Raw genomic sequence first — 26,589 nt, 5'->3', positions numbered from 1 at the left:
ATGTGAATCCACTCCAGTATGGTGTATCACATCTAATACCATAAAAAATTAAAACCAAATAGCACATATGGGTGTACCACCAATTTTCTATCAATCTGAGAATCAGAAAAGCTATTGATACTTGAGAATTCAAGGCAAAAAATTACCTTTGTAGGAATCATAGAATCATTTATGTTGGAAAAGACCTTTAAGATCAAGTCCAACCATAAGGAAGGTATAGCCAGATACGTAGGGCCTGCAAGGAATGCTACTGTGCAAAATGTCCCTTGCCTCCAGCAGAAAGGGTCACTAAACCATCTGCTCTAAATTATTACAGAGATTAATCTCAGCTATCAACTACGGGAAAAAGCCACCGCATTTTCCATTATAGAGTTCAGTTGCCCTAATGACATGCACAGCTTGGACAGCAACTGATATCACAGGCCTGAACAGCTACCTCAGATTTCAATGTATTTCACAAATCTTTGATTTGTGTTAGGGATTTTTTCCATCTACCTTGCTTCCCAGCTCTTGGTTATTTATGGGAAGAATCTGAATTTCAACCTATTTCGCTAACTGCTCAAGACATATCACAGACACTGTCAGTTGTTCACTGTTCCTAAGGAGCTGGGTACCTTGAAGGAAGTTTTAAGCATTTCCACAGCTGCTGCATAGACTTACACCCACAAAGGATGTTATTTGAAATGATGGTTAGGATTGTGGAAAGATTTAGCAGTCCACATGAAGAACTACAGCACTCCTTGTGAGGAAATAACTGACCAAAATTGACAAGATAACCCAGAAGAAATCAATTGCAATGCAAATCTCGAGAGGACAGGATGACATGCGGGAGTATACCTGCTTTGCCCAAAACAAGGGAAGTTTAAAAGACTAGACTCCTAGCTACGTGCCCAGGAGTGGCCCTGATGACCACAACTGGAAGGATTAGAATAGCTGAGGTATAGTCAAAAGAATCCTTTGTTTGGACACAGAGGTGACCTGAATAAGGTCATTCAAAGTTTACATTTCTTGAGAAGTTGTTCTTGAAGGCACTTGAGCAAATTAGAGAGGTTGTCTTCACAAATAAAATGACAAAGAACCTCTATCACCCTGAGAGTAACTAAGTAGGAATTTTACTGTAAATTCTTTTTCACTGTATACCAACACACAGATGTGTTGGTTATATAATGCTATGGCACTGTAATTCTGTAATATTTTATTATAATTTTATATTAGTAAGAAACATACACTAGAAATAGAAAAGGCCATGCGCTGAGACCCTCCAGAATAAACTTCTCACAAGGCAAAACTTGTTTTTGCAGCAATACAAATATTTTAACATTATCAAACTGCTTGCTCAGGTTTCATATAATTTCATTCCCCTACATATGTGTTGCCCTATACACACATACAGAGTAGTTCTGGATGCAAGTGGGCAGAATGGAATGTTTGCATTAGGATTATACATCTTGATTGTGTAACTACCATGATTATAGGCCACATTTTCATATGTATAAAAAAATACAACTCTACTAACATCAGTGAAGTTATGCTGATATACACTGCTACAGATCCATCCAAAAATACTCACATTAGCTTACATGCACATTTCAAAAAAGTCTGATTTCATACCTGCAACTTATTTACAAGAAATCTAGTCCTGCTTGTAACAGGACTTGTAACAAACTTCTAACATTCTTGTACCATCCAAGCTGTAGAGCAAATATATCTTTTAATGCACTCAAAACTTATTTAAAAAAAACCCAAACAACAACCCAAGAAAACAGGAAAAAGAAAAAAAAGGAACTAAGCAGATTCCCTAGCTATTTGAATTATAGTAACTGTTGCATCCCTCCCACTTTCCTTGGAGAAATGAGACAGGAAGCTGATTGCCTTGAAAACCCATTTAAATCAGCAAAGCTCAGAGACATCGGGCATCCAGCAGAACTTGACCCTGTCTTTGTACTTGATTCTACAGAATTATGGAAGAAGTTCACCTGTCAGCCTCTTCTCGTGGCCTTCAGCAAAACTTCTACCAAGTATTCAGAGATATATACAACACTCAGTGGTCTCAGCTGATTTCCCCAAAGGCACTGAAGGACAGGCAGAAAAACGGCTACAGGGTAGTAGGCTGGACATTATCTAAGTTAGCTGATGTGGCTGAGATCTACAGTGTGCAGCTGAAATTTTAATTCTGTGTTAGGCAGAGGTAACTGGGGAGAATACTAGTATTTATGTTGGCTAACTAATATCTATGAAAACTGCAGTTACCTTTTCTATACTTTTGTAACATAAAGTAGAGAATAAGTGTTCCTTTAAAATAAGTCAAAGTTAGAAGTAAGAGCACAGGTTAAAGGAAAAAAAACATAAAAAAACCCAGGGGCCCTCTTAGCCACACATAATACCTACTCCCTAAATTTATCAAAGAAACTTGCACATACTCATTTTGCTGCTCACCTGAGAGCGAGATACCTTCTGCAAGTCCATAAGGAAGGTAAGCGAAGATAATCATCATCCCAAACTCTAGGGAGGGTGTCTTCCTTAAATCAATGTGCTTTAGCACGTACACATGAAAACGTTATGGAAAAAGTAAATAAAAAAATTTCAAAGAAAAACTTAAAGCTGTGTCATTCCATTACAAAACAACGATTATGCTTAATGTACTTATCTACTGAATACCTAATAAAGTCTACCCATTGGCCTTTGACTCAAGTATGGAAAGATTAGTAATTTCTTACAAGGAGTGTTTCTTACAGAAGCTACTGCTGGTAGAAGTCTATCAGAATGGACAGACCTAGAGACAGAAAACATCTGCTACTGATGTACCTATGTAATACTGAAAACAACAAGCTAAATTGTTTGTTTGGATCTAGAAGGGCCATTTCCCTACACGTTCAGTCTTTGAAATCTCTGCTCTAAAACTACTGCAGAAAATCCACCGAGAATCATTAAATAGTAAAGGCTTTTCTAAAAATAGGGGAGAGCTATGAAACAGAAAATTAAAATAGCTCTCATTTATGTTTTAACAAAGATAATGTCCTTTTGATACTCAAGATACTTAAAACTTACTTTACATTTGTAGTCATAAACATGGACATTTGTCAAGGGCTGCAAGTTCTGCTTTGCATCTCATGCACAGTTCTGCAGCACAGCTGCCAAGTACAAGTAGATTTTGCCTCAGACATTGTTATTTGCCACACTAAGCATGCAAGCAATATCCTCTGTTCAGTCACTAGCCTTCTAGTTCCTTTCAAATGGATGTGACAGCTCTGCAGTAATATTAACAGTAAGGAATATTCCCTTAATCACATCTTTGCCTTAATGCTTAAAATACTCCACCTACCATCTTTGTTAAAATTCAGAGGATTAGATGCCTGTAACATGGAAGTTCACATTCCTCCTGGGTCATGAACCAGCAATAACCTTAAACTATATTTATCCGCTGGCAACTAGTAAGAGATGTATGTTGCTGCACTGAAATTTTGCATGCTTAGGGTAAATCCAATACTTGGAGGCACAAATAACTGTAATAGGGCAAATAAGCTGCTTTTCACTTTGTCTTAATATCATTTAGGTATCAGTGAAAGAAGTGTTGAACATCTGCCTTCCTCTTTTGTTGTAATGTATGGAATAATTTAAAATTTCATGGAATCAGGCTAATGAACCAAGAGAAGAAATATTTCTATATTTAATCAAACACACTGTTCTTGTTATTTACAAAGAAAGCGCTTAACAGGATGTCCCAGATGACATGAATAACTGTTCTACAAGCCTAGCACAAAAGATTACCTACAGTGAAGTCAGTGTTAACATTAAACAAGCTCTGAAAAGTAACAAAGGTGTCTGACTTAGAACAAACACCCTTCCTTATCTCAGCAGAGAAGCTTCTGGGTTGTTTAGCAACCAATTCATGGAAGTGGAAGAGGCAAAATATAACACAACGTAAATCCAAACAGAACAGTATCTGTATTCAGCTGCCTGAATATGATACATCGGGACAAATGAGCCGGTTTGACTCAAAAGCCCTCGGGAAAAGCAGCTTTTTTTTTCTTTTTAATTAACCATTTTATGTATGTAAAAAAGGAGCCATATGCTTGTAAAAATGGATCAGTATTGAAATGGAATTAATATTTTGAATTTACAAAACAATTACCATATTTTTGTAATGCTCCAATGCACATAAGCTACTATACAACAATTCAGACCTTAATTATATTCATTAAAATTTGATGCAAGTTTAACACACACCCATGCACACTAACATAAAAACAACATGAGCATGAGAATATCCTCAGCTAACAAAATAATGTCTAATAAGAAATATCCCCTAAGAAATGCTGGAGAAGATGGGAAAGAAAAATAGTATTGGAATGTTGAAGTTCACCAATTTATACATGTGTATCACCAAAATTAAAAAAGGATATTAATGCAGAAATAAGACCAGTAAGTGTGCCAAGTGCTGCAGAGCCAAAGAACATCTTAAGAAAGTATCCCAGAGCCTGTAGAAAGGTTTGCCATCCACTTACATCTGACATATTTTCTCTTGTCAAACCTTCTGCTGTGCTAGATATAATTAAAAAATAAATAAAAAGAAATGGTTATAAATTCTAAGCCTGGATCCAAAAATACCAAACAACTTTTGACAACAACAACAACAAAGACTTCCATTTCTTTGTTGCTACCTCTCTTAAAAGGCTTTTACTGTGATGTATATAACAAGAGGAATGTCAAAAGATGTTAAATCAAGTCTTAGTGTAATCCCCAAAGGGAAACCCAATTCTGCTAAAAATCTGGAAATCCAGCATTGCTCTTCTGAAGAATCCCCAGAATGGCGTAAATAGGCTATGATAATGCCCAGTATTACAAAACAATTTTCAAACTCTGAAAAGGAAAAGGAAACCCATTTTGCAGTGATAAAAACTCAGGGCATGAAGAAGAAAAGAGATGGATCATGTGATCCTCAAAGAAGAACAGATGAACAGGAAGACCTCTCATCAAATATTTAGGTGTGGATTAGAGACAGGGCGGCCACTGAAGAAAAACAAAGAAGCTCTTATGGGGAAAGGGGAGAAATCTCTGAATTTCAGGAATGTATTTCATAGAATTCCATGCAAAGACAACATGGATTCTAACTAGTGTTCCTTTTGACTGCTGTTAGCCTTCATGGTCTTCCATAAAAGAACCAGGGCTGTATTAAAAGCAATTAGTTCACTGAAAAATGACTCTTAACTTCACTGCCTTCTTACTATATCTAGTCCTTCTATACATTCATAGTCACATCTATTGACTTCAGCAATAACATGAAGGTATATCTAAATTTTTTTCACTCTTTCAGCCCCAAAGAATTATCATGGGCAAAGGATAAGGATATTGGATGTTCTTCTTCCCTGTGATAGCCCCAACATAAATGTAAAACTATTGCATGGACATTGATGTATGCCCCCGCCCTGCCAATTGAAGTGTGCCTCTGGGAATAAGCTAATGATACAGGAGACACAGCTGCATATTTGGCAAGGTAAATATTTTGTGCAAGCCTGAAAGGACACGTGTTGGTTTTCTGTTGTCAGGACCTTCAGATGGAAAGAGAGCTGGTAAATGTATGGACTTAGAAAGCAATCTATTATCTGCAGTCAATGAGATAAGGCACTAAGATAGTGGTACTAAGGCATCCATTTACTGTCTTCTGCCTATGCAGTTCATGTTGTGGATTGCTTTTAACAAAGACAGATCATACAAAATTCAGCTTTACACCAGAAATACATGATTTGTTCCAAATGGAGATGGAAGAATTACTATATATCTGAATTAACTAATTAACAGAAAATAATGTGGTTGCTGTTTCCATAAACATGTGTAGTTCAAATGCACTTACTTGGTCAAGACAATAGAGACTGCATCATTGAGAATGCTTTCTCCAAAAACCAACATGTTAAGTACAGGATCCACATTGAGGGCATTGAAAATGGCAATAGTAGCCACAGGGTCAACTGCAGATATTAAAGAGCCGAATGCAAAACTGGGAGAACACAAAACAGAAAAGAAAACTAGATGAAAGAAAAATAAGTACCTAGTAAACATATATGAAGTATTAGTAAGAAAGATGTTATGTGTTACTGTTTCTACACAGTGAAAAGTTATGCGCTCTTCACATTCATAAGAACTTGACAAAAGGGAAGTGTTTGTTTTTCATTTACTGATATACCAAAGAGAAAAGTTGTCCAGCTGGAAGAGATGTTGGAGAAATACCTATCTCCTAGCTCTCAACAACAGTGTCAATATCTTACTCCAGCTAAATCAGAAAAAAATCAGAGGAATGGGAAACGAAACAATTTTACAGACACAGCCCAAACTATGTATCATACATGCATAGTGTTACCTGTTCAGGAGTACTAGAGAGGAACATTTAAAGGGAACTGCTAAAACATCATTACTTTGGAATCCAAAGATAGACAATAGAGAGGTAATGGGACTGCTCAGCTGTGTAAAGTCAAACACTGGAACCAAGTAAGGAAGAGTTTTGCTGTTCATGCATGGTTTACTTGTTATGTTTCCTGCTTGCCACCCAATTTATTTATGGATTTTAACAGAAAACTGCTGAATTTGCTATACAATAAACAAACAAACAAAAATCCCCAAATAAACCAGGAATGAACTTTATTTAATGGTAGGGCAGTGTACTCCTAAAAAACTGGTTAGATCCTTTGCCAAGCTCTTAAAATATCTACATTATTGATGCTGAAAAACTCATTTTGTCTTTTAAGAGAAGATTTGGACACGTAGGTTATGCCCTTATCATATATATTAATAATACAAACTAATCAAAGTTTACATATTTTAACTTTAAAGCTTGGTTAAAAAACCCAGTATCTTTCCTATCTAGAAAAATCACTGAGCACAGAACACTATTTGGAAATAAGGGTGTAATAAATAGGGTTTAGAAGTGTTTGATCTGTTTATTAGTTTCATACACCATGTTGAATCTAAGCAATCTAAACAGTAACCAGAAGAGCTGGCCAACTACAGTGCATTTCCCATATACAGTTATCTTGAAGAATGCTTCATTTCATATACTACACCATTTCCCCAAGAGCTTACCTGTCTGTCATGTTGAGTTTATAAATTACATCAGCCTGAAAGAATAGGTAAAACATAAAAAATATCACAATCAACTGTGGTTTTCTGCTGTTTTTAAAAATGAAACTATTCATCAAATCCTAAGTTCGTTATAATGAAAAAATCACAGTAGTGATGTTACCCAGTCTACACTGCCCTCCAACAGTGATCTAGTGTTACAATTCTGGTCACTCAAAATCAGGGAAGACCAGGTGAAACTGGAACATGTACAGGTGAGTAGAGTAACTAAGGCATTCAAAGGAATGGAAATCTGAGCGGCAAAGAGGAAAGCATGGATTATTTGGCCTTCTAGAAAGAAGTCTGAGAGAAAATATAATTATCTATGTCTGTATCTAATCAATGGGGGAACAGCAAAGCAGAGAAGCTAAAAAAAATTATTGACAGAAGAACAAGTAAGTTTAATACTGGAAATTAGAAGATGGCTCTAGAGAATACAGGTTTTGGAACGGCCTTCTGATAGGAAGATTGAGTAAGTAAAAAAAAGAAGTAAAACTCAAGTCTTAATTGCTTTTAACATGGAGCATGCTCTATCTATGGAAGGGGTTATATAACATTGCCCTTGTGACAGCAGAGAACTGGACTTTGTGATCCAGGAATTCATTTTCACTACATTTGTCTGCTCTTAAAAAATGGACTTTCAAAGAGCAAGCCACATAAACTTAAGTGCTTCAAAGCAGTTATTCTTACCTGGCCCAGGAAATAAATTCCTCCACCTACAATGAAAGCTGATATTGCAGTGCCAAATACTGAAAACAGAGTGATGGAACCGATGTTCTGAAAAAAATTACCCTGGAACACAATAATAAAGTAGTAAATTAGTGAAAATGATCTCAGGGAAAACTCATGTTTGGGTTTGCATCTAAATTAGATTCTGATACACAACTGGGTTTCTGATAAGAAAGCATCATTAGTTTGGTTCCAGGTACCCCAGGACATACATACATCCATACCATCTCCCCAAAAGAGCGTGCTCTCTTGAAGACAACAGCCAATCTCTCTGATACCCAGGACAGGATGTCAGTCTGGTACCCTAACAAACTAATCCTCAGATGAAGAGCTGGATATTCATCAGCACTTTGACACATTCCTCACCTGACACAACTGTAGATTAATCCATCTATTGTAGACCGGGCATGTGAAAAAGGCTTGTAAACTTCCCAGTTGCTAGTCCATTTCTTAGGTTGTGATTTTGTATGTAAACACCTTCAGTGTTGGTACCAATTCATGATATTACTATCACACACTGCTCCCTCCCTCCCCTGCAGCACAGCTCAAGTGGAAAGGCAGCACACAGGGAGGACCAGAACCACTTCAGCCAGGACTAGTGCTATTAGAAATATGTCCATGGAAACACAGGCTCCCAGGCAAAGGGTGAAAAACCTTGTAAACATTTTCCTCTCCTTTAGCTGTGAAGTGACCCCACCTTTTCCACTTCTGATCCTGCTCCTTCCCATTTTGCCTTCTTCACATCAGCCCTTGCACAGCTCTGATGAGGTAAGAAACCTCTCAAACCAAGGAAAACAACTACTGCACAGTACCTAACACCCTGCCAACATTCAGTTAACAGTAACAAGCTACAATCCCTGCATTCTGGGTTGGAGAGGTTTGAATTTTGCATTCCCAGTTCCCTGATGATTAACGCGATGGAATTTAATGCAATTATTCTAAACTTAATGAAGATAACTAAAAGCAGAATGTGTTCCAAACAAAACCTCAACATGTAAAATGAGTGTCTGGCAGGGGCTAACCTTGTGCAACGAATATCCAGATTCAAATATAATAGGTGGAAGCAAAAGCAGAAAAAACATATTTGGACGAAACATTTCTTCTTCCTGCAAAACAAAAATGAAGTATAGTTTCAAGGATACCATAATTATTGAAATAACATCAAATCTTCCAAAAAGGAAATCATTAGAAAAAAAGTTGAGAAATGAAAATGGCATTAATCTTTCTCTCTTCTTATCACAAAATAAAAGACTGAGGAATAGTAAAATACTCCAGGGCTGCTACTTCTATTGTTTTTTTTTAATCCAGTGATAGAAATCTAGGCATTACTTATTTTAAATTACTGTCTCCAAATAAGCTGCAGAGAAAACAGGTTATTTATGGCAAAGGAAAACTGTTTCTGTTTACACAAAAAGTATTCCCATCTTATAGGACAGTCTCAAAATCTGTAAGGACTGTCAAGGAACGGTGACTTCTTGGCCACTGGTTTGACTATAATCTAGGTCAACTGTGACAAGTACGGTTTCACTAGAAAACTCATCACTTGACAAGAAGAAATCAGATCATCATCTTAGTACACTTGCAAATGAACAGGCTCAATATATATACACCACTGTTAAGAGTCTGAGGCTTGATTCTTCTTGGTAAATGTAATTTATGCCTGTAATTTAATGGCACTATTCTGATGGTTCCTTTCTACCATCGGAGTGATATAAATGAAATCTACTGTGAAGTCAGATGTTATGTTTTGGTGACCTTACTCTTTGTCACCTATCTCATCACTTGGCTAACATTGCTTTTTGGAGTTGTACTGCCAAACTGGCACCCTGTTTTTTTTCTGCTGGCTGACTAAGCCCAGAAGACAAATTAATCATGGCTGAATGTGCTTCTCTCTCTTTACCCACCAGCCTCCCTCCTGGTCCCCACAGTTCTGAATACAGCAGAACTTGTCACCTTTGTAAGTAACGATTAATTTGTTTAAATCCAGGTTAAACAGCTGATTGACTGTTCTGTTAAAACACCAGCTTTCAAAAAAGAAGTACTCATCCCTTTAAAGTCTCATTCCTGTCTGTACCAGTGATAATCATCTTAAAGGATTTAAGGGACTTAGAAAATAAAACTCATCCTTTATACTGAAATGCTCCAGTCCGTTATTCTGCACGCACAATTCCATGCATCGATGGTTAACACTACCTAGTTTCTGTCAATACAGTAACTTCGCTAGAACAAAAACCCCACATACCTGATTAATTACACTGTTTAAAAGCCCCTGAAAGCAGAGCTGGACAAGGAGGTGAGAAATAATGAAAAGGAAGGACTGCATTTGTGCTGCATTGAAGCAGAGATCAGGAAAGCAAAACATGACAGCTGTAATTATCAGCCACGCTAGCCAGCAAGAATCACCAGCTAGTACAAGGTCCACTGAAGACTTGGTAAGGCATGATTGCAAGAAATTGCATTACAAAGTTCTTAAGGCAGGGATATGAACGAAGATTTGCTTTGTACACAGATATAGCCTGCAGTTAAATACTCTATTTTTTTTTTCCATATCAGATAAAGAAAAATCCTCTAGTAAATTTCAAAACATTTAAAACCATTTTATAAAGTACATAATAATTATTGCTTAGAACATTTCACATCTGAAATTATGACAGCCTATGTTAAAACCTAAGCTTTAATACAGTGAAAGTAACTTAAATAAGCAAATAATAATATGGTATCTGTGACCCTTTACCTCAGCTGATAATGTGAGCAACTGGACACATCACCCTCAGTGCGTCCCAAGATTTGACCAATACTTACCAGAAATAAACTACATAATTCACTATGATCAATATTTCCTCTGTTTATAGAATCAGTGCTCAAATCAGAGCATACTTTAAGCTTTTTTTTCTTCCTACATACATGATGTTCTTCAGATTATTTTATTTAACCAGTAAGAAGCTATATTAAAATACTGATTTTGTGGCTGTTTAACTGACTTTCAATTTAAAGTCAAATCCAGCTGACAAATCAGAAATGAAAAAACACTAACTTGTGCACTACCCACTGTTTCCAATAAGTAAATATGTAAAAATGAAATATCACAACATGACTCTTGAACTATGTAATTGCTTAAATGAATGTACACAGAATTAGTGTACTTAGTTGACAAAATAGTATAATATGTAATTAAAAAGCTACATCTGATTGAAAATCTATGCATTTTAATGTATTTCAACTAAGGAGAAAAAAAAATATCTTTCTTTAGTGAAATAACTGCCAAGAAATATTACAGTGCAAGCTAGGATTAAAATCCACTACTCAGAGCAAGATATATAAATCCTGTTAAAACTGGCAATTCAAATCACTGTGATTTCAATCAGTTCACTGATCTAATCCTAATAAACTGTTTGATCCTATGAAACAAAATCACAATTTAAATACTGCAAGATTTTAAATTAAAGCAGGAATAGTGAAGAGTTCATTGCTCTGATAATGTAGATAAACCGTAGGAGGCAAAATCCTTGCTTCACTGTAGACTTCACCTCTTGGAAACACTTCTGCCAGGATTCTCTCTCCCTCAGCAAGCCTCTGGAACTCCACACATGCACAGGTAAGACCTCATAGCATCACACACTAATTCAGGTTGGAGGGGACCTCTGGAGCTGTCTGATTCAAGCCCCTGCTTAAAGCAGGGCCAACTCAGAGCAACTTCAGCTGGTCAAGGCTTTATTCAGCCAAGTTTTGAATATCTTTGTGGATGGAGATTCCCACAATCTCTCTGGTCACATGTTCCTGTGTTTGGCTGGCATCACTGTTAACATTTTCTTCCTAGTACCTCAGTCTGTAAAGCACTGGGCACCAGGACAAGGATGACCTTCTGCACAGAAGCCTTGCCTGTATTTTCTGCTGGAAATAAAGCTCAAATCATGTTTCCACTGTCTCAGCCAGCATGAAAAATGCTGCTGCTTCAGGCACACCAGTTTCGGTAGTCCTTCCACAAGAACCAATGGAGTACCCAAGAAATGTGCCATGCTGAATGGATTGCTTTGTGAACTGTCTATTCTTAGCACCACAATTTGTTGCAGTTTTAAGTATAACTAAATAAAATAAGTAAATAACATGACTTTTAGCACAGCTATTCTGAAGAAGTGCTCCTTTTTACCTCTGTGAAATCTATGTTAACATCTTCAGGTAAAACATGTGACTTTACAACCTATTAAAACACTTTTTTTTTTTTTTTTTATGAAAACACCTACAAAATTAACTCCAAAAGGAGGAAGAGGATGAAATACAGTCAAAAAGTAAGCAAGACAAATAAATGAATTGCTATTTTTTTTACTGTAACTGATCCCAAAGATGCCCAGTACCTTCTTCTACCATGTATCTAATAGGAACAGATTTGGCACCACAAAAAGGATTACTCAGGGGAAAAAATATTGTGTAGAAAATATCCAGCAGGATCGGGACCTCAAATTGGTTTTATTAGCATCAACCCCCCCAAAAACTCTGGCATCAAGTATAATGTACATAAGTTTTTGGAAATTACATCGAAATAAACGAGTATTACAAACAGTCTTATTTTGAACACTTAAGGATTGTTCTACAATTAAAAATTGCTTCAAATATACCTTCCAGTTGGCCAGCTTTTGAGCCTCTATGATTTTTATAAAAGCTCCCATAAGGATACCTAGGAAAGAATGAGATAACATTCTGAAATATTCACAAAAAGCATCACTGTTTCCATTAACTGTTTATTGACTCTCAGTCAACAAAGTTTTAAAAGTGAAAACAAGGCAAAACATAAAGCAGGAAGTCTTTCATTCCCAAATCACAAAAACACAAAGTGGTTTTGGGTCCAACAGATGACAGTTTCCAATATGTTACATAATTACATAGCTTCCCTGCACAAAAGATTGTCACTTGGGATATCCAAATACTGAACACGCATATTGAGAGTGCTGTGTTCATTGGTTCATAAAGGTAACAGGTATAACTACTCAAAAACGCTTCTCATCTAAGCTGCATTCAAATAAAATTCCACCTTTCTTGCTAAAGAATCAGAAAGTTATGAGTTAGAGATCTGTGTGATAGCATGAAACCTTCACGTCACTTCAATGCTATTTGCAATGCTAACACAGCTTAAGTGAAATCAGTCTTCTCCACAGAAGTGAATTTTGTCTCAATGAAATCATAGCACTTACTGGCAATGAAGTAGGCAACAAATTCTGATCAGGGTGGAGACACTGTCAGAACTATTTCCCAAATGAATTACACATCTTTTAAGTCATGTAGAAATACTAATTTGAGTATAAAAGAATCTTATCAAGGGTGCTGCAAAATCAATGATTAAAGGTTATCGTGCTCTTTCCTCCTGCACATCTCCAAACAGATAAGACAGAAAACTCCAAACTAATAACATTTCTTCTGGAAGTCATGAAGATAATTCATGAACTGTCATTAATTGCTTTCAAGGAGTTATGACGAATTTGTCTTTAGTCACAGATTCCAGATCTGTGTTTCTGCATAGCTGTGTTTTATTATTTACAGAATGGAGTCTTCATAGTCAAACACTGGGATGTAGCAGTGAAATACACTGAATGAAAGGTAAAAAGTGGCTGAGAAGCTTAAAGTATGGTTTCCTGTAACTCATGTGTTTTCATCCTCTCACGCTGTAGCTATCAAAAGAGTCTTACAAGTAGCATCACATGGATTACTCCTGATAAATGTGTCATACACACAAAACCATGAGGCTTAAGCCTTCTTTCATACAAAAATATGTGAAGGCATTGGTCCCAGAGGGTAGAAATAGCTGTTCCATGAAATGGTTTATATGGAAAGGAAGAGAAAAACATTAATGAAGGAACATCAAAGGTCTGCTGTCCTTTGAAGGAGGACAGAATGCATAGCCACTCACATACCATATAAACACGGGTCTCCTACTAATAGTCAGGCTTTCCATTCTGGGATGGAGGCAGTGTCAGAAGCCAAGGACTAGAACATTTCTAATTTTTGCAGAGCAGCAACATTGTCTTTAACTGGTACAGGCAGTACTTGCATCACTTAACAAGAAGTTTATGTGGGGAAAAAACAAACCACAACAACCAGAGTCTATACATCTGAAGGCAGACTTCAGGAACTGTACTTCCTGAACAAACTTCCAGTATTTTATGAATTAGTATATTGAGAGCCCTCACATAAAACTATGTTTAGAGGGGATCTAAAAGAAAAGAGAATCCCTTCTCACTTCTGCTGAAGTGGAAGGACTCCAGTGCAACTTTGTGAAATTGGACCCCTGTGAGCAGGCCAACTCTGGCCTGTGGGCTACAAGCTGGACATCCCTATCCTATGAGCTCAAGAGGCTTAAGTAAAAGGCCAGTCTCAATCTCTTTTTTAGAGGAAGAGCTAATCACAAACTGACCCTAACAACAGTGCCACAGACAGACAAGGTCCTTTCATGATGTCAAAAGTTAAATGAATAACTTGGATCCATCCTTAGAAAATCCACTCCAGCCCTGTCCACCAGGAGAGTAACATGCCCTAGAAATTGTAAAACAGAAGCTTTTGAGCAGCTTAGCCAATGGGAGGAAAAACAGCTGTGAGAAATCATACTTACCTTCTCTGCTGCCATTTTTATTAGTCTTCAATAATTTCCTCAGAACATCTGCTTAATTTACAAGTCAAAATAGGACACATCTCACTTCTGGCACTGCTAGCAAAACTGGATACTTGAAACTCAAGCTGTGCTCTTGCAGCTGTGCAGATCATTACCAGTAACAGAGGTTCACTGACCAGCAATTAGCTGGCAATTCCAATGATTATACAGATGCCGCGTCCTGTCAACAGAGCTGACAGTAGATTAAACACGACTGAGTCAATAAACTAAATAAATAAGGCTTAAGTGACACAGGACATCTGTTAGCTGGGTTGCTACTGGGTATAACACTCTCTTGACTTAGCAGAATTGCATTTGCTGGTATCATCTTGTCTGGTTTGGGAAGTAGACTACAGCTATGCTGTGGTTCACACTCAAAACCGAACTGTTCAAGTTTCCTACATGCCCTCTGCTCCTTCTTACCCATCTTGAGTGGCAGTGACAGTGCCAGCAAGAAAACTTACCAGTTTCATGAACAAGCTTTTGTTGGGACTGACAGGAGCACGAAACATACCAGCACAGCTAAAATCCTTGCCCTGCTGCTGAGATGCCAAGAAAAAAGAAACAGAAAGAAAAGAATGTCTGTGCCTCTGCTGCTCTTTGCAAAGCTCAGCAGGAGCAGTGATGCAAGCTTGCCTAACACCTCAGCTCAGCACTGCCCAGTAGTTGGCTTGGGGCAGAATAGAAGAAATGATAGTAAAGAAAATCCAAAAGTAGGCCAGCAAGAGCCAATATACTGCTGCATTTTAAATTGGGGATTATGCTTAAATTTAGATTAGCTATTTGATAACAATGGTAACTAACCTGATTAGAAGCTAAATTAACACCTTTCACCTGGATTTTTGTGTACAAAGAGGAAGGATATTGAAGGGATAGTAATATCCTTTTGGAACCTTTCAAGACAGTGGAAGATATACCACACAAGACATCTCACCTGTCCACAGCAATAATGTAAGAAGGGAAGGAAAGAGAAGTGTGGCAATAGTGAAACAAACACTGCATGGTTTCTGTGGGGATGACAAAGCAAGTCAGGATGATCTGCAGCAGCTCTGATCTTTCTATGTCATACTATGATAGACAGAAGCATAAACACACAAAAGTCTCATAGATGCTGCTCCTACAAAGATAAGGTGTGCATGCAACACCCAGGAAATCCATACCAGCATTATGACAGATTTCTTACAGGTCTATTTGTTTTTCAGCTGCACAGAAACATCAAAACTCAATATGACTTTGCAAGTGAATGTCTCTTTAAGCTTCAACACCTTCTACTATGCTAGTAATGTGATGTGGTCTGCACCAGACAGAGTTATCTAAAAATTCAGGGAGTCACGCCTGTAGGAAAATATGTTTTTCTTTCTGCTAAGTAACAGCTCTAAGATATTCTCAATCTAGCACCCAAGATGCAAGAAGATTCCTGTTTTCCAGAAAGCATAAGGTACTGACAAGCACCAGAAAGCTTATTTCCTCCCACTGCAAAATTGTGTGAAAATACAGTTAAGAGATGAGAGAAGGTTCCAGAAAGTACAGTGGGCAAAGCCCAGGAGAAAGACAAAAATCTACCTGCTCAACAAGTATTATACTCCTCCACACTACGTTAGTTTTACAGCTAAGCATCCTTCTCTTTTAGTTGTATTTTTAGAATTGCTGTCAGTGAAATTATCACTAGTAATAGAAGCAAAAATACCACAGATTCTAGTAAGCAAGTTATAGAGACAACCGAAAAACTGTTGCTGGGATTAGTTAGACCAGGTTCTTTAAACATTGTCTTAGACAGTATGTACAGAAAATAATAAATGTATTTGGCCTGATTTCCTCCTCATTTACACATTTATAAATCAGGACCAACACCATACAAATGAATTAAATTACCCTAACATAAAACTACAGGCTTAGAAATACTCCAAATTTAATTGAAATTAAGTAAGCACTTGATCTTCATTAAGGGTGGCATTCTTAAGTCATAGGAAGAGCTCTTGTCATGGTACTACAGGGATAGTTAAGTATCTACCAGTAAAGGCAAGTTTTCAGGATACAATTACAGTCCCCAGCTAGATTAAAATCACATACAGACAGAATTTTACTGAAAGTAATACAAACACATTTACCATTACAAAGGGAAGGCCAGGTCCCTGCTGCCAGGGAGTGCTGCAGTATCTTGTACTACAGTGCAGATGCCAAAATAGAGAAAGCTGGCAAAGTACTTATGTAGTGACAACCCTATAGTGCCTGTATGTGTCATTTTACTGGGCCAGTCTCTGCACATATGCTCCATGCTTCTTCCACGAATTTAATTCTATGAATTGGTTGTTTTCTGCACTGCATCCAGTTTGCTGCATCTTTCTAGTCATGGTTAACACACAACAGAGCATTATTTCAAGTACAGACTACTGAGAGTCCCTGAATTAACACAAATTCAATATAAAAACATCATGGTTACTCACCTAAAGAAACAACAGCCACACTCTCTGGTAAAAAGTGAAGTCGGTATTTTATCAGTAAATGCACCAATATGATGCAGATAGCTGTGAAGGAAAAAAAATAAATTGCAGATTTAGAACTGTTAGAAGAGAATAAAATATACTTTTAAGTAGTATTTCTAAAATACACACAGCAAAACTTCACCTAATGATTTAGTAGAAATCCACCAATGCAAGCAACCAAATTTTAGTTCAAACCTAATTCTCACTGAAGTACGTAAATGGATCTACAAATGACAGAAAATAACTAAGGCAAATTTTAGGACTTAAAATTATCTTCTAAAAATACCAGTATTAGTACTTCTAGAGCCTGAGTCAGCTTACAAGAAAACTGTATTTGAGCAGTAGCTATAAAAAATGTCAGTTATACAGAATAGACTGTTTTAATAAAAGTTTTTGGTAAATATTTTGTAATTTTGAAATAAAACATACATGTACACATGGCCTTAATTAAAATTTCAAAGCTACACACTTTCATATCTGAGTTCCTCTGAGCAGATGGGCTTTACCCAAATGGATAATCTCAGAATCAGTAAAATTACATTGGAAGGGATCTCTTGAGGTCATCTAGTTCAACCTCCTGCTCAAAGCAGGGCTAACTTTAAAGTCAAAGAAGGTTGCCCAGGGCCTTGTCCAGTCAAGTCTCTGAAGATAAAGAAGTCAAAAACTCTCTCAACCCCAGTTCCAGTGCTTAATTCTCACGATGAAGAATTTTCCTCTTCTCTCCAATCCATATTTCCCTTGTTGCAAGTTGTGACTGGTGCTTCTTGTTCTTTTGTGCACCTCAGAAAAGTCTGGCTTCATACCCTCTGCAACTCCCATTCAGTGGGGCTACGAGGTTGCAGAATGGGTAACCATTTAAATATCCTGGTTCTCATAATAAGCATCGGCCAAATTCTTACCCAAATCAGCAAAAGACATTTACTGCTAAGCATTGCTGAAATTTAAACCAGTAAGGGGAAAGGACCAGTGTGGAAAAAAACAAAACAGATTTGGCTTGAAGTTAAAAATAATTAGAATTTAAACCTGATGCAACATTCACTTATTATTTTTAAAAACTGAATTTTGTACTGTAGTAATGTATTTCACCCAGTTGGGAGAAAGTCTATATCTCACAACAAAAATGAAGGTTACAGTAATATGAAAATGCCATCACAGCCTCTATGCCAATGGTAAAGGCAAATTACAAAGCATCTATAGCAGATCTGAGTACCACCTGTGGATATAGTTGGAAGATACCACTTGATTCTTTTAGAACTACTGTAGACAGGAAACTTATCTATAAGAATCAGATAATCCTGGATTATTAAATTCCTAACAATTTTGATCTGAATATTCCCGGCATTGAAATTTAAAAGCATTGAAAACCACAATTCTTCTCCCATTTTAATTTAGCTCAACAAAGGGTCAAAGAAACAACATCTGGCCTGCATGTCTGTAATACATGTATTTCGCTCTATTTGCTAACAAATCATTTTGCAGCGGCCTGGGATATAAGCAGTATTACTGCTTGTGCTTTGTCAGAAAGCAACCGAAGCTCAAGCAAAGTCAATAGCATCTTATATACTGGAATCAAATTGTGGCCTGTTAATCGCAGCAGAGACTGTTTTAAACTGTGTATTTGGCAAACCTAGTCATAACTGCAATCGGAATCTTCATTCTTCTTACTCTGTGCCTTGCGTCCGTGACTCTCACCCTATTTCAGTGTGGGCAGCACAGTGCCAGGCCACACTACAGCAGCACACATTTTGAACTTGGGAATGAACTCGCTTCTTGGAACTGCTCTTAGTGATTTGGTTTAACAGCTCCTTCTAGTTAACTAAAAACCAAACAGCCACTCACAGATGGTTCAGAAGAATGCTTTCAATTTACAACCTGAAAAGGTGCAAAATGGCCCACAAGTAGTTCTGAGCACTGACATGGTTTGCTGGATCATGCCACCTGTGAACTACTGGGGTCTACAACATGATTTGTATTTACTATACAGTGTCACAAAACCAAGTACAAACCTCATAAAAACAAATACCACTTTTCATCGTCCTGTTCTCCAACACAGTGCTAAGGAATGGGTATCACACTGACACCTGTATTCTCCCACTTGTTATCTCGTACACACAGTTCATACACAACATGGTGAGCATTTCACTGATGTGCACATGAATAGAGGGTTGGGCTTATGAACTGAGCAAGGACTCATGAAAAACAGTAATATTTGCTCAACTACTGGCATGTAATTTGTTCAGGGCCAAAGCTGTGGGTTCGGAGTGATGAGCAGGGATGGCTCCATCCATGAAGATTGGCAGGGCTCCCTTCCCCATTTACCCCACTTCCACTCCACCAATCTTTATGATATCCTAAGCAAAGTTTTTATTCACCTGTCAATCAGTATTATTGAGTTTCGTATCAATTTCCTGCCTGTTAAACATGAAAAATATGCATCCAGTAAAGACATCTAGGATTACTGTGTTAAGAGCATTTGATACTGCTCTTTGGAATAGATCCATAAAGGCATCTGGACATTTCGGACTTCCAGCAAACTCCAACACAAGCACAAACATGCTTTCTATTTAGCAGATCTAATCACCATCTCCTTCCTACCAGCTTTCGACTACTTTGCTTTGGCAACAAAACAAAAAGCAACCATAGTCTATGAAGTAACTCCCACGACCTTAAGTATTATGGCAGCCTGGTACATTCTTTAGCTGTTGGTCACCCATTCCTTGTATAAGACTGCTCAGTTTGTATCTGGCAGCATATCATCTGCTTCAAGCACTTGCATGTATCAGGAGTATAACAACTGGGCAAGAGGCTGGAAAAAGCAGTGTTCTGGACAGGGTAAAAGAACATTTCAGTGTCCCCTTAAGGAAGAGCACAGTAAAAGCATGTAACATAACAGAAGGGAATTAATGGATCACATGAACATGGCAGAACAGAGGTATGACTTTGAAAGCAAAGTGGTGTTTGAACAGATAAATGAACCATAGAAATCTGGGGTCAGAGACTAACTCATGCTACTTCAGGCACTTTAAATTTGGGGCTTGGCTTTGACACAATGCAGCTCAGAACAGATCTGCTTCTGGGTCTATTCCAGTTTAGAACATTCTAAAGACCATTTTACAGCTCATGAGATCCAGATTTAAGATTATGGTATACACATTCATTTTCACCCTTCCTACACTCTTAAATCAGAGATTATGAATGGGAATAACTATGGACAAGAAGCTTTTATACTGGCTTTACTTTGTTCAGGGAACTCCCCTGTCCTGAGGGTGATGCTTTTAAGAACCATTAAGTTATCAGACTAGCATAAATAGGGCAGAACACAGCCAAAAAAGTCATAGCTCTGCTCTTAAGTCCTAGGAATACAATTTTACCATGAATGGCCCTTTTAAAATCCATGAGACACACATATTCAGAAATTTTATTTTCATCTTAGAAGTCTTCTGATCTACCGCATTTTGCTTTGGTCTTTCATTTCTGTTCAAATTCTAATATGCCATTGACCTCTGGGAAAACGTTAACCCTCTCTGAAGACAAACAGATACTTTAAAAATAAGCAGAAGCCTTCTACTTTTTGCTGCACTTAATAGTTATTTATAGGAGACATTTTTTTTTAAAGCCCAAATGATTTGCAGAAGTTTCTGCATTGCTGCCAACTCCATACCTATTATTTTCTCCGTTTGCTACTGCAAAGAATAACCACATAGAAGACTAGGTGACCCATCTGTCACAGAAAAAGTCTCTCAGTGTAGCTTGCTTTGGAGGAACCAAGCACATAAACAGACGAAGGAAAACAGACAAACCCTTAACCCTCCATGAAAGTTTTGTGACTGTTAGTTTTGACTACAGCATTGCTCTCTAAGCAGATGGTGAGAGATAATTACACTCTATTAAAGAAAGGTAACAGCCCAGACTTACAGAAAAGTTGGGCACACATCTGCCATTCAAAATGTCTATATATGTACAACAATGTTAATATAATTATGGCAATCTGCATATTATTATCGCACTCTTGCAGGAATGTAAGAAAGTAAGGAGAGCCAGAAGAATAGATACTGAACTTTAGTCCTTGTGCATGTAAATCTGCCTGCCTTCTATTGTCTTATATAACAGAATATCTGGAGGCTGTCCAGAAGTGCTAGGAGTAGTTAAACTGACATCTATCTAGTACACTGTCCTCAAACACAGCTGCAAGCTCCATGGAGTATTCTCACAGTGTCCTTTTTCAAACATGAACATATGCCATGTGCTTGATAAAGAAGGCAAAGACAATTAAACAGGTTGTTTGCACTTTGAGACCATGGTGAAAAGGTTTGCAATGGTCCTCAGCTTTCCACAGGTTTGGGAGGTTCAGGCAGTTATATACTCCACTTTCTAAATCCCTGTGCCTGTACAATATTCCACTTCATAGAGAGAAAACCAGAGGAGAAATAAAATGCTATGATTTTGAAAGGTGGCCTATGTCCTCAGATACAGAGCATGATTAACAGAGATTAAAAGACTTTTCAGTTCATCATTCACCTAAAACAAGAAGACTAAAAAAAATCGTCATGCCACTAGATTGCTCCTCTTGCTGTGCTTGGACTCCAGTCTGAACTGGAAGGATAGGTTTAGCAGGTGTAGGTACCACCAATTTGGTAGTAGCAGCCAGCGTAGCGTGGAGGGTGACATTGATGACTTCATGGGTGGCATTTGCAGACCTGTCAGGATAATATAATACGTGATTATACTGGATGGGAACAGCATTATAAAGACTTAGCCTACAAAAGACACGCACACATGAAACAACCACCAGATCACACTGAATTTGTGCCAGTGACCAATACGTTAAGGTTGTCTTTTAAAAGTGGACTCTGATTACAGACAAATACTGGAAGCTCAGATTCATGAGGCTGATTATTGCCGAGTTCTTTCATGCACAGCATACACCAAATATTCTGCACTACAGCTTGGGATGCAGGTGAAAGCCTGACACAGAGAGAACGAACTAGCCCACTTAACCTACCGAGTGTTAACAAACCCGCAGTGCCAGACCGACGGCACCCGCAGGGACTGTACTTGCCAGCTCCCATAGCCCTCCCCGCCGCGCAGGGCCGCTTCAGGGCCCCCCTCCTCCTCCCGTGGGCAGGATGCTCCTGGACCCCCTCCAGGGGCCCGCGCTGCAGCCCTCAGCCCAGGGGTAGGCACAGCCCGTCGGGCTGCTCCCGCTACACGGAGGGGCCGGCACCGAGGGGCTGGGGACACACTGCCCCCCCTCTCCCCCCCGCAAGACCCTGCTGAGGGGAAAGGCACCGCCCGTCGGGCACACGGCAGCGAGGCCTTGCCACGGAGGCGACGCTTTCCCGCCAGCAGGGCCCGGGGAAGGGGAGCGGCCCGACCCCTCCTGCCGCCCGCGCCCCCCCCCCGCCACCACACTCACTCCGCCATCTTGCCGGCCGCCGGCTTAAACCTCCCACCGCGCTCCTGCGGAGCCGCCCCGCACGCAGCCACTTCCGGGGCTCCTAGGCGACACTCTAGCGGGCGCGTCCGCAATCTCTATGATAGGAAAGGGGAGGGTCGGGGGGGCGAGAGCGCGCATGCGTACACGGCGGCTGCCTGCCGCCGGCGTCCTTCAAGCGCTCGCGTGATCGGGGAGGGTGGGGTGTCACGTGAGAGCGGGGGCGGCTGCGCGCGCGCAGGGCAGCGCGGTGTCCCGCCGTGGCGTGACGGCGCGGCGTCGTCATGGGCTGGGGCCGCGGTGTGATGTCACCCTTCTCGCGCTGCCCGGCGGGGATGGCCCGCCCTCAGGGCCACACCCTGCGCCCCGTGCTCCTGGAGGCTCGCGCTGCGGACAGGCCTTCAGCCGCCGTCGCCTACCGGCTCCGTGTCCCTCAGTCGCCATTGCTGCCGGGCATCGTGTCCCTCAGAACCGCCATCACCCTCCGGCGGCTCCGTGTCCCTCAGTCGCCATTGCTGCCGGGCATCGTGTCCCTCAGAACCGCCATCACCCACCGGCTCCGTGTCCCTCAGTCGCCATTGCTGCCGGGCATCGTGTCCCTCAGAACCGCCATCACCCACCGGCTCCGTGTCCCTCAGATGCCATTGCTGCCGGGCATCGTGTCCCTCAGAACCGCCATCACCCACCGGCTCCGTGTCCCTCAGTCGCCATTGCTGCCGGGCATCGTGTCCCTCAGAACCGCCATCACCCACCGGCTCCGTGTCCCTCAGTCGCCATTGCTGCCGGGCATCGTGTCCCTCAGAACCGCCATCACCCACCGGCGGCTCCGTGTCCCTCAGTCGCCATTGCTGCCGGGCATCGTGTCCCTCAGAACCGCCATCAGCCAGCACCTCCTTGTCCCTCAGTCGCCATTGTTGCCAAGCGGCCCATCACGTTCCTTCAGAGGCGCCATCGCCCAGCAGCTCCTTGTCCCTCAGTTGTTACCTGGCAGCTCCTTCCCTGACACTATTGCCTGGCTCCTTTCCCTTCAGCTGCCATCGCCCAGCAGCTCCTTGTCCCTCAACTGTCATTGCCTGGTGGCTCCTTGCCCTTCGATTGCCACTACCCAAGCTCATAAGTAACCCCTCGTGCTTAAATGGAGACTGAGGTCATGGTGGCACAGGGTTATTGTTTCAGAGGGTGTGCTGGAACCCAGGGTATAATGACTGCAGAAGTATGCTGAAGCATCACATCAAAATATTGTGTGGTGCCTAAAAGCAGGAAATGGATCCTGACTTTTTAGATAAGACATGTTCAACCTGCAGCTCCCCTAACCCTTTCCTGCTGGCTGAGCAGACCTGGGTATGTGCACAGCTGATCCATGGTTGGCTTTCACTGCTCAACCACGGACTGAAAGCCTAGCCTTACAGCAAAAAGAAAGTATCAAATTAGCGTTTATCAAGTTACCATCAAGCTGAATCAGAAAGCCACTGCTGCAAAATGAGTGTCAAAATAATCTTGAATTAAAATATCATTGAGTTGTCGGCCTTATCTGGTGTAAGTTTCAAATGCCCTCCTCTGACACAGGCTGCTGCTGTGACTTGGATCTCTAAGCTCTCCCATGTATCAGTTCTTACCTTGAAAATGGGGCTAATTAGCACCTCCCAGCTTACAAAGCCAGTCATGGACATACATACATCCAGTCTGTGAAAGTTTGAGATGCTGAGATGACAGGCACTACGGAAACAAATAGTATAACAGCATCACATGCGTTTCTGTTAATTTCTGGTTTGACTTCCTCAGGGAAAAAAAAGGGGGTTGTACAAACAGACATATTGGTTTGTATCCCTCAGGTCCTTTTGGAGGCCCATTAGAATATCAGCTGTGCCATTTAATCAAAACAAAAATGTAGATTTATGGCACAGACACACTGACACTCATGTGATCTGTTTAAATGAAAGTGAAGGCCATTCAAATAGGTATGAACATGCATGAGTTTTAAAAAACAGTGAGATTTGGGCAGCAGCTGTTTTTTTCTTTGTGTCACAGGTGAGGCAGAGCTGGAGAATGTCTGGTTTCCTGTATTGAGACTGAACCCACACCTCCTTCTTTGCTCTCATCTTCTGATGTTGTTTTTTGGTGACCTACTTAGTCTTACTACAGTTATAACCAAATTTTTTTTCCACACTGGCTAATTTCCGACAATCTGCAGTTTGCCAAGCCCCATCTGCTTTAACTCATTCTCTCCATCCCAGTAGCATTTGGGACAGTTTAGAGTGCATGACTTCAGCTTAGGCACATGTGATGTGGTGCACTTAAAACTCACTGGTGCCAGTGAAAAACGAGGATGGCACTTTGCAAGGTGCTCTCAGCTGATTTCCAGAGGTAATATGCACATCTTACTGCATTTGGAAACTGGGGGGACTGTAGGCCTCCAACACGTCAGAAGCTCAGGTGCTTCTGCTCTTTGATCTCAGTTTTCACAATGCTCTGGAGTGGAGATTATGAACAGCACTTCATCCCTAAATAATGAAGCTTGATCCAGAATGGGTTACACTTCAGCTGGTGAAACAGAGGAAGTTTCCTTATGAACACTGTCTTCCTTTTTTGTGCAAAAATTAAAATGCAAAGTTTGCCAAGCCTTGACCAGTTCCAGTATTTGTGAACTACTCCAAATGTGCTGTGTCAAAGCACCAGAGGGATATGGAGGGTCACTTCAGGATGAACTGAGACTGGTGCAGGTCACTCTAGATTGCTGTAAGTAGCTGGTCACTAAAAGGTGAATTGTCAGTGTTTCCCTTGAGAACATTTCTAAAAAGAAATTGGTCTTCTGCAAATTTGCATGGTTTTAGGTCATAATGACTTTGGGGGTTTTTCTTTTGCTTTTCTGGGAAGCCCAGTGAAATTGAAAGTAGTGAAATTGGGGGAGAACTGGTGGGTGGGAATGTGGCAGAGAAGGACAGTGGGGGCCATATGCATCTTGCTTCTGCGCTGTACAGCTTGTGCTTTGGGTGACAGGAAGAAGCTCCCGTGATGTGCAGCCCAGCCCTCCTCGCCCAGTCCTTATCCTGTCCACCTAGAAATCAGAGAAAAAAAAATCATTGAACAACACCTCCGGAGGGCTCCAGTCTAACCGCCTGCTTAAAGTGGGACCAGCTTCAAAGTCAGAGGAGGTTGGTCAGGGCCTTGTCCAGAGAAATATTGAAAATCTCTAAAGATGGAGAGTCTCCAGCTGCTTTGGGAGACCTGTCCCCATGCTGCACCACTCTCAGGGTGAAGAACTTTTTCCCTATTGTGCAGCTGGAAGCCCCCTTGTTGCATTTAATAACTGGTGCCTCTTTTGTTGTGCAGCTCTGACGGAAGTCTGCTCCTCCTCCCTGTAGCCCCTTTTCCTCCATATCTTACAGCTGTGCCTATGCTGCTCTGGGTTAAAAGGAGTAGCTGCATCTGTCTGCAAGGGCAAAGTTTCTTAAAAGCAAATCAGCAAATGGTGGATGATGTAGAGCCATTGCAGCAGTGTCGGTCAGGGAAAAGGGCATGGCTAGAGTCCTGTGTAAACTTCACCTGTTGCAATGGGCTCTTGCAGTTGTCACCAGAGTGGTGTTCAATTCTGCACCAGGCTGGTGCAGAATAAAGAAAATCTTAAAACTATCTTTCCTGGTTACTCGAGTTTTGCTTGGCGTGAAGAGTAGGTCATTTGGCCTAAGAATGAAAGCCAGAAATTTTAGCTGTTTTGCTTTCTTGTTGCTTTTTCTTTGCTTTTGTTTTGGGGTTTTTTGGTTTTGGCCTTGGCCTCGTTTTTTCAGTTGTTTTTGTTCCTTAAATCTTTCAACTGGCATAATCAGGAAACTCCACGCTTGTTTTGCTTTACTGGCCTTGTAGTTGTCATGTGCTTTTAATCATGAGAGATTGATGTAGAAAAGGGATGAATGCAGATGTAACTCTTCAGGATGTGAGCTGACCTTCTCCTCTCTGTGGCTGCTGGCCCTGGCCAAGGGGAACCACACATGGGTGTTGGGGGCCAAGGGAAGGGTCGAGGAAGGGACATGGAAGGAAGGAGGATTGAGCCAGGAAAGTAGAAGCCTGGGAACTTAGAGTAACACAAACCCAGGACTGAACCTCACAAATGCCAGGATCTGAAGGGAAAAAAAAAGAAGAAAAAGGGAAAAGGTAGAAGGAGCACAAGGATCCCAGGGACCCCTGTAGGAGGGGGAGCA

The 26,589-nt window shown here is 40.3% G+C and overlaps 1 protein-coding gene across 1 annotated transcript in view; it reads right to left on the bottom strand.

Annotated features, from left to right (window-relative positions):
• Positions 1-22,531, bottom strand: part of SLC9A8 (solute carrier family 9 member A8) — a 31,371-nt gene extending 8,840 nt beyond the window's left edge. Inside the window, exons 1-10 of the mRNA XM_075019060.1 lie at positions 22,376-22,531; positions 21,478-21,656; positions 16,921-17,001; positions 12,453-12,511; positions 8,862-8,945; positions 7,801-7,902; positions 7,075-7,109; positions 5,852-5,995; positions 4,404-4,542; positions 2,437-2,542 (exon numbers count right to left, since the gene is read on the bottom strand). Coding sequence (XP_074875161.1) covers positions 2,437-2,542; positions 4,404-4,542; positions 5,852-5,995; positions 7,075-7,109; positions 7,801-7,902; positions 8,862-8,945; positions 12,453-12,511; positions 16,921-17,001; positions 21,478-21,656; positions 22,376-22,383 — 937 coding nt within the window. The 5' untranslated portion in view covers positions 22,384-22,531. The remainder of the gene's footprint in view (positions 1-2,436; positions 2,543-4,403; positions 4,543-5,851; positions 5,996-7,074; positions 7,110-7,800; positions 7,903-8,861; positions 8,946-12,452; positions 12,512-16,920; positions 17,002-21,477; positions 21,657-22,375) is intronic.
• Positions 22,532-26,589: the final 4,058 nt, after the last annotated feature.

The sequence above is a fragment of the Buteo buteo genome, chromosome 2 (assembly GCF_964188355.1).
Source record: "Buteo buteo chromosome 2, bButBut1.hap1.1, whole genome shotgun sequence".
NCBI lineage: Eukaryota > Metazoa > Chordata > Aves > Accipitriformes > Accipitridae > Buteo > Buteo buteo.
Note: the sequence above shows the minus strand (reverse complement) of the source record. Positions and strands in the feature narration are given on the sequence as shown.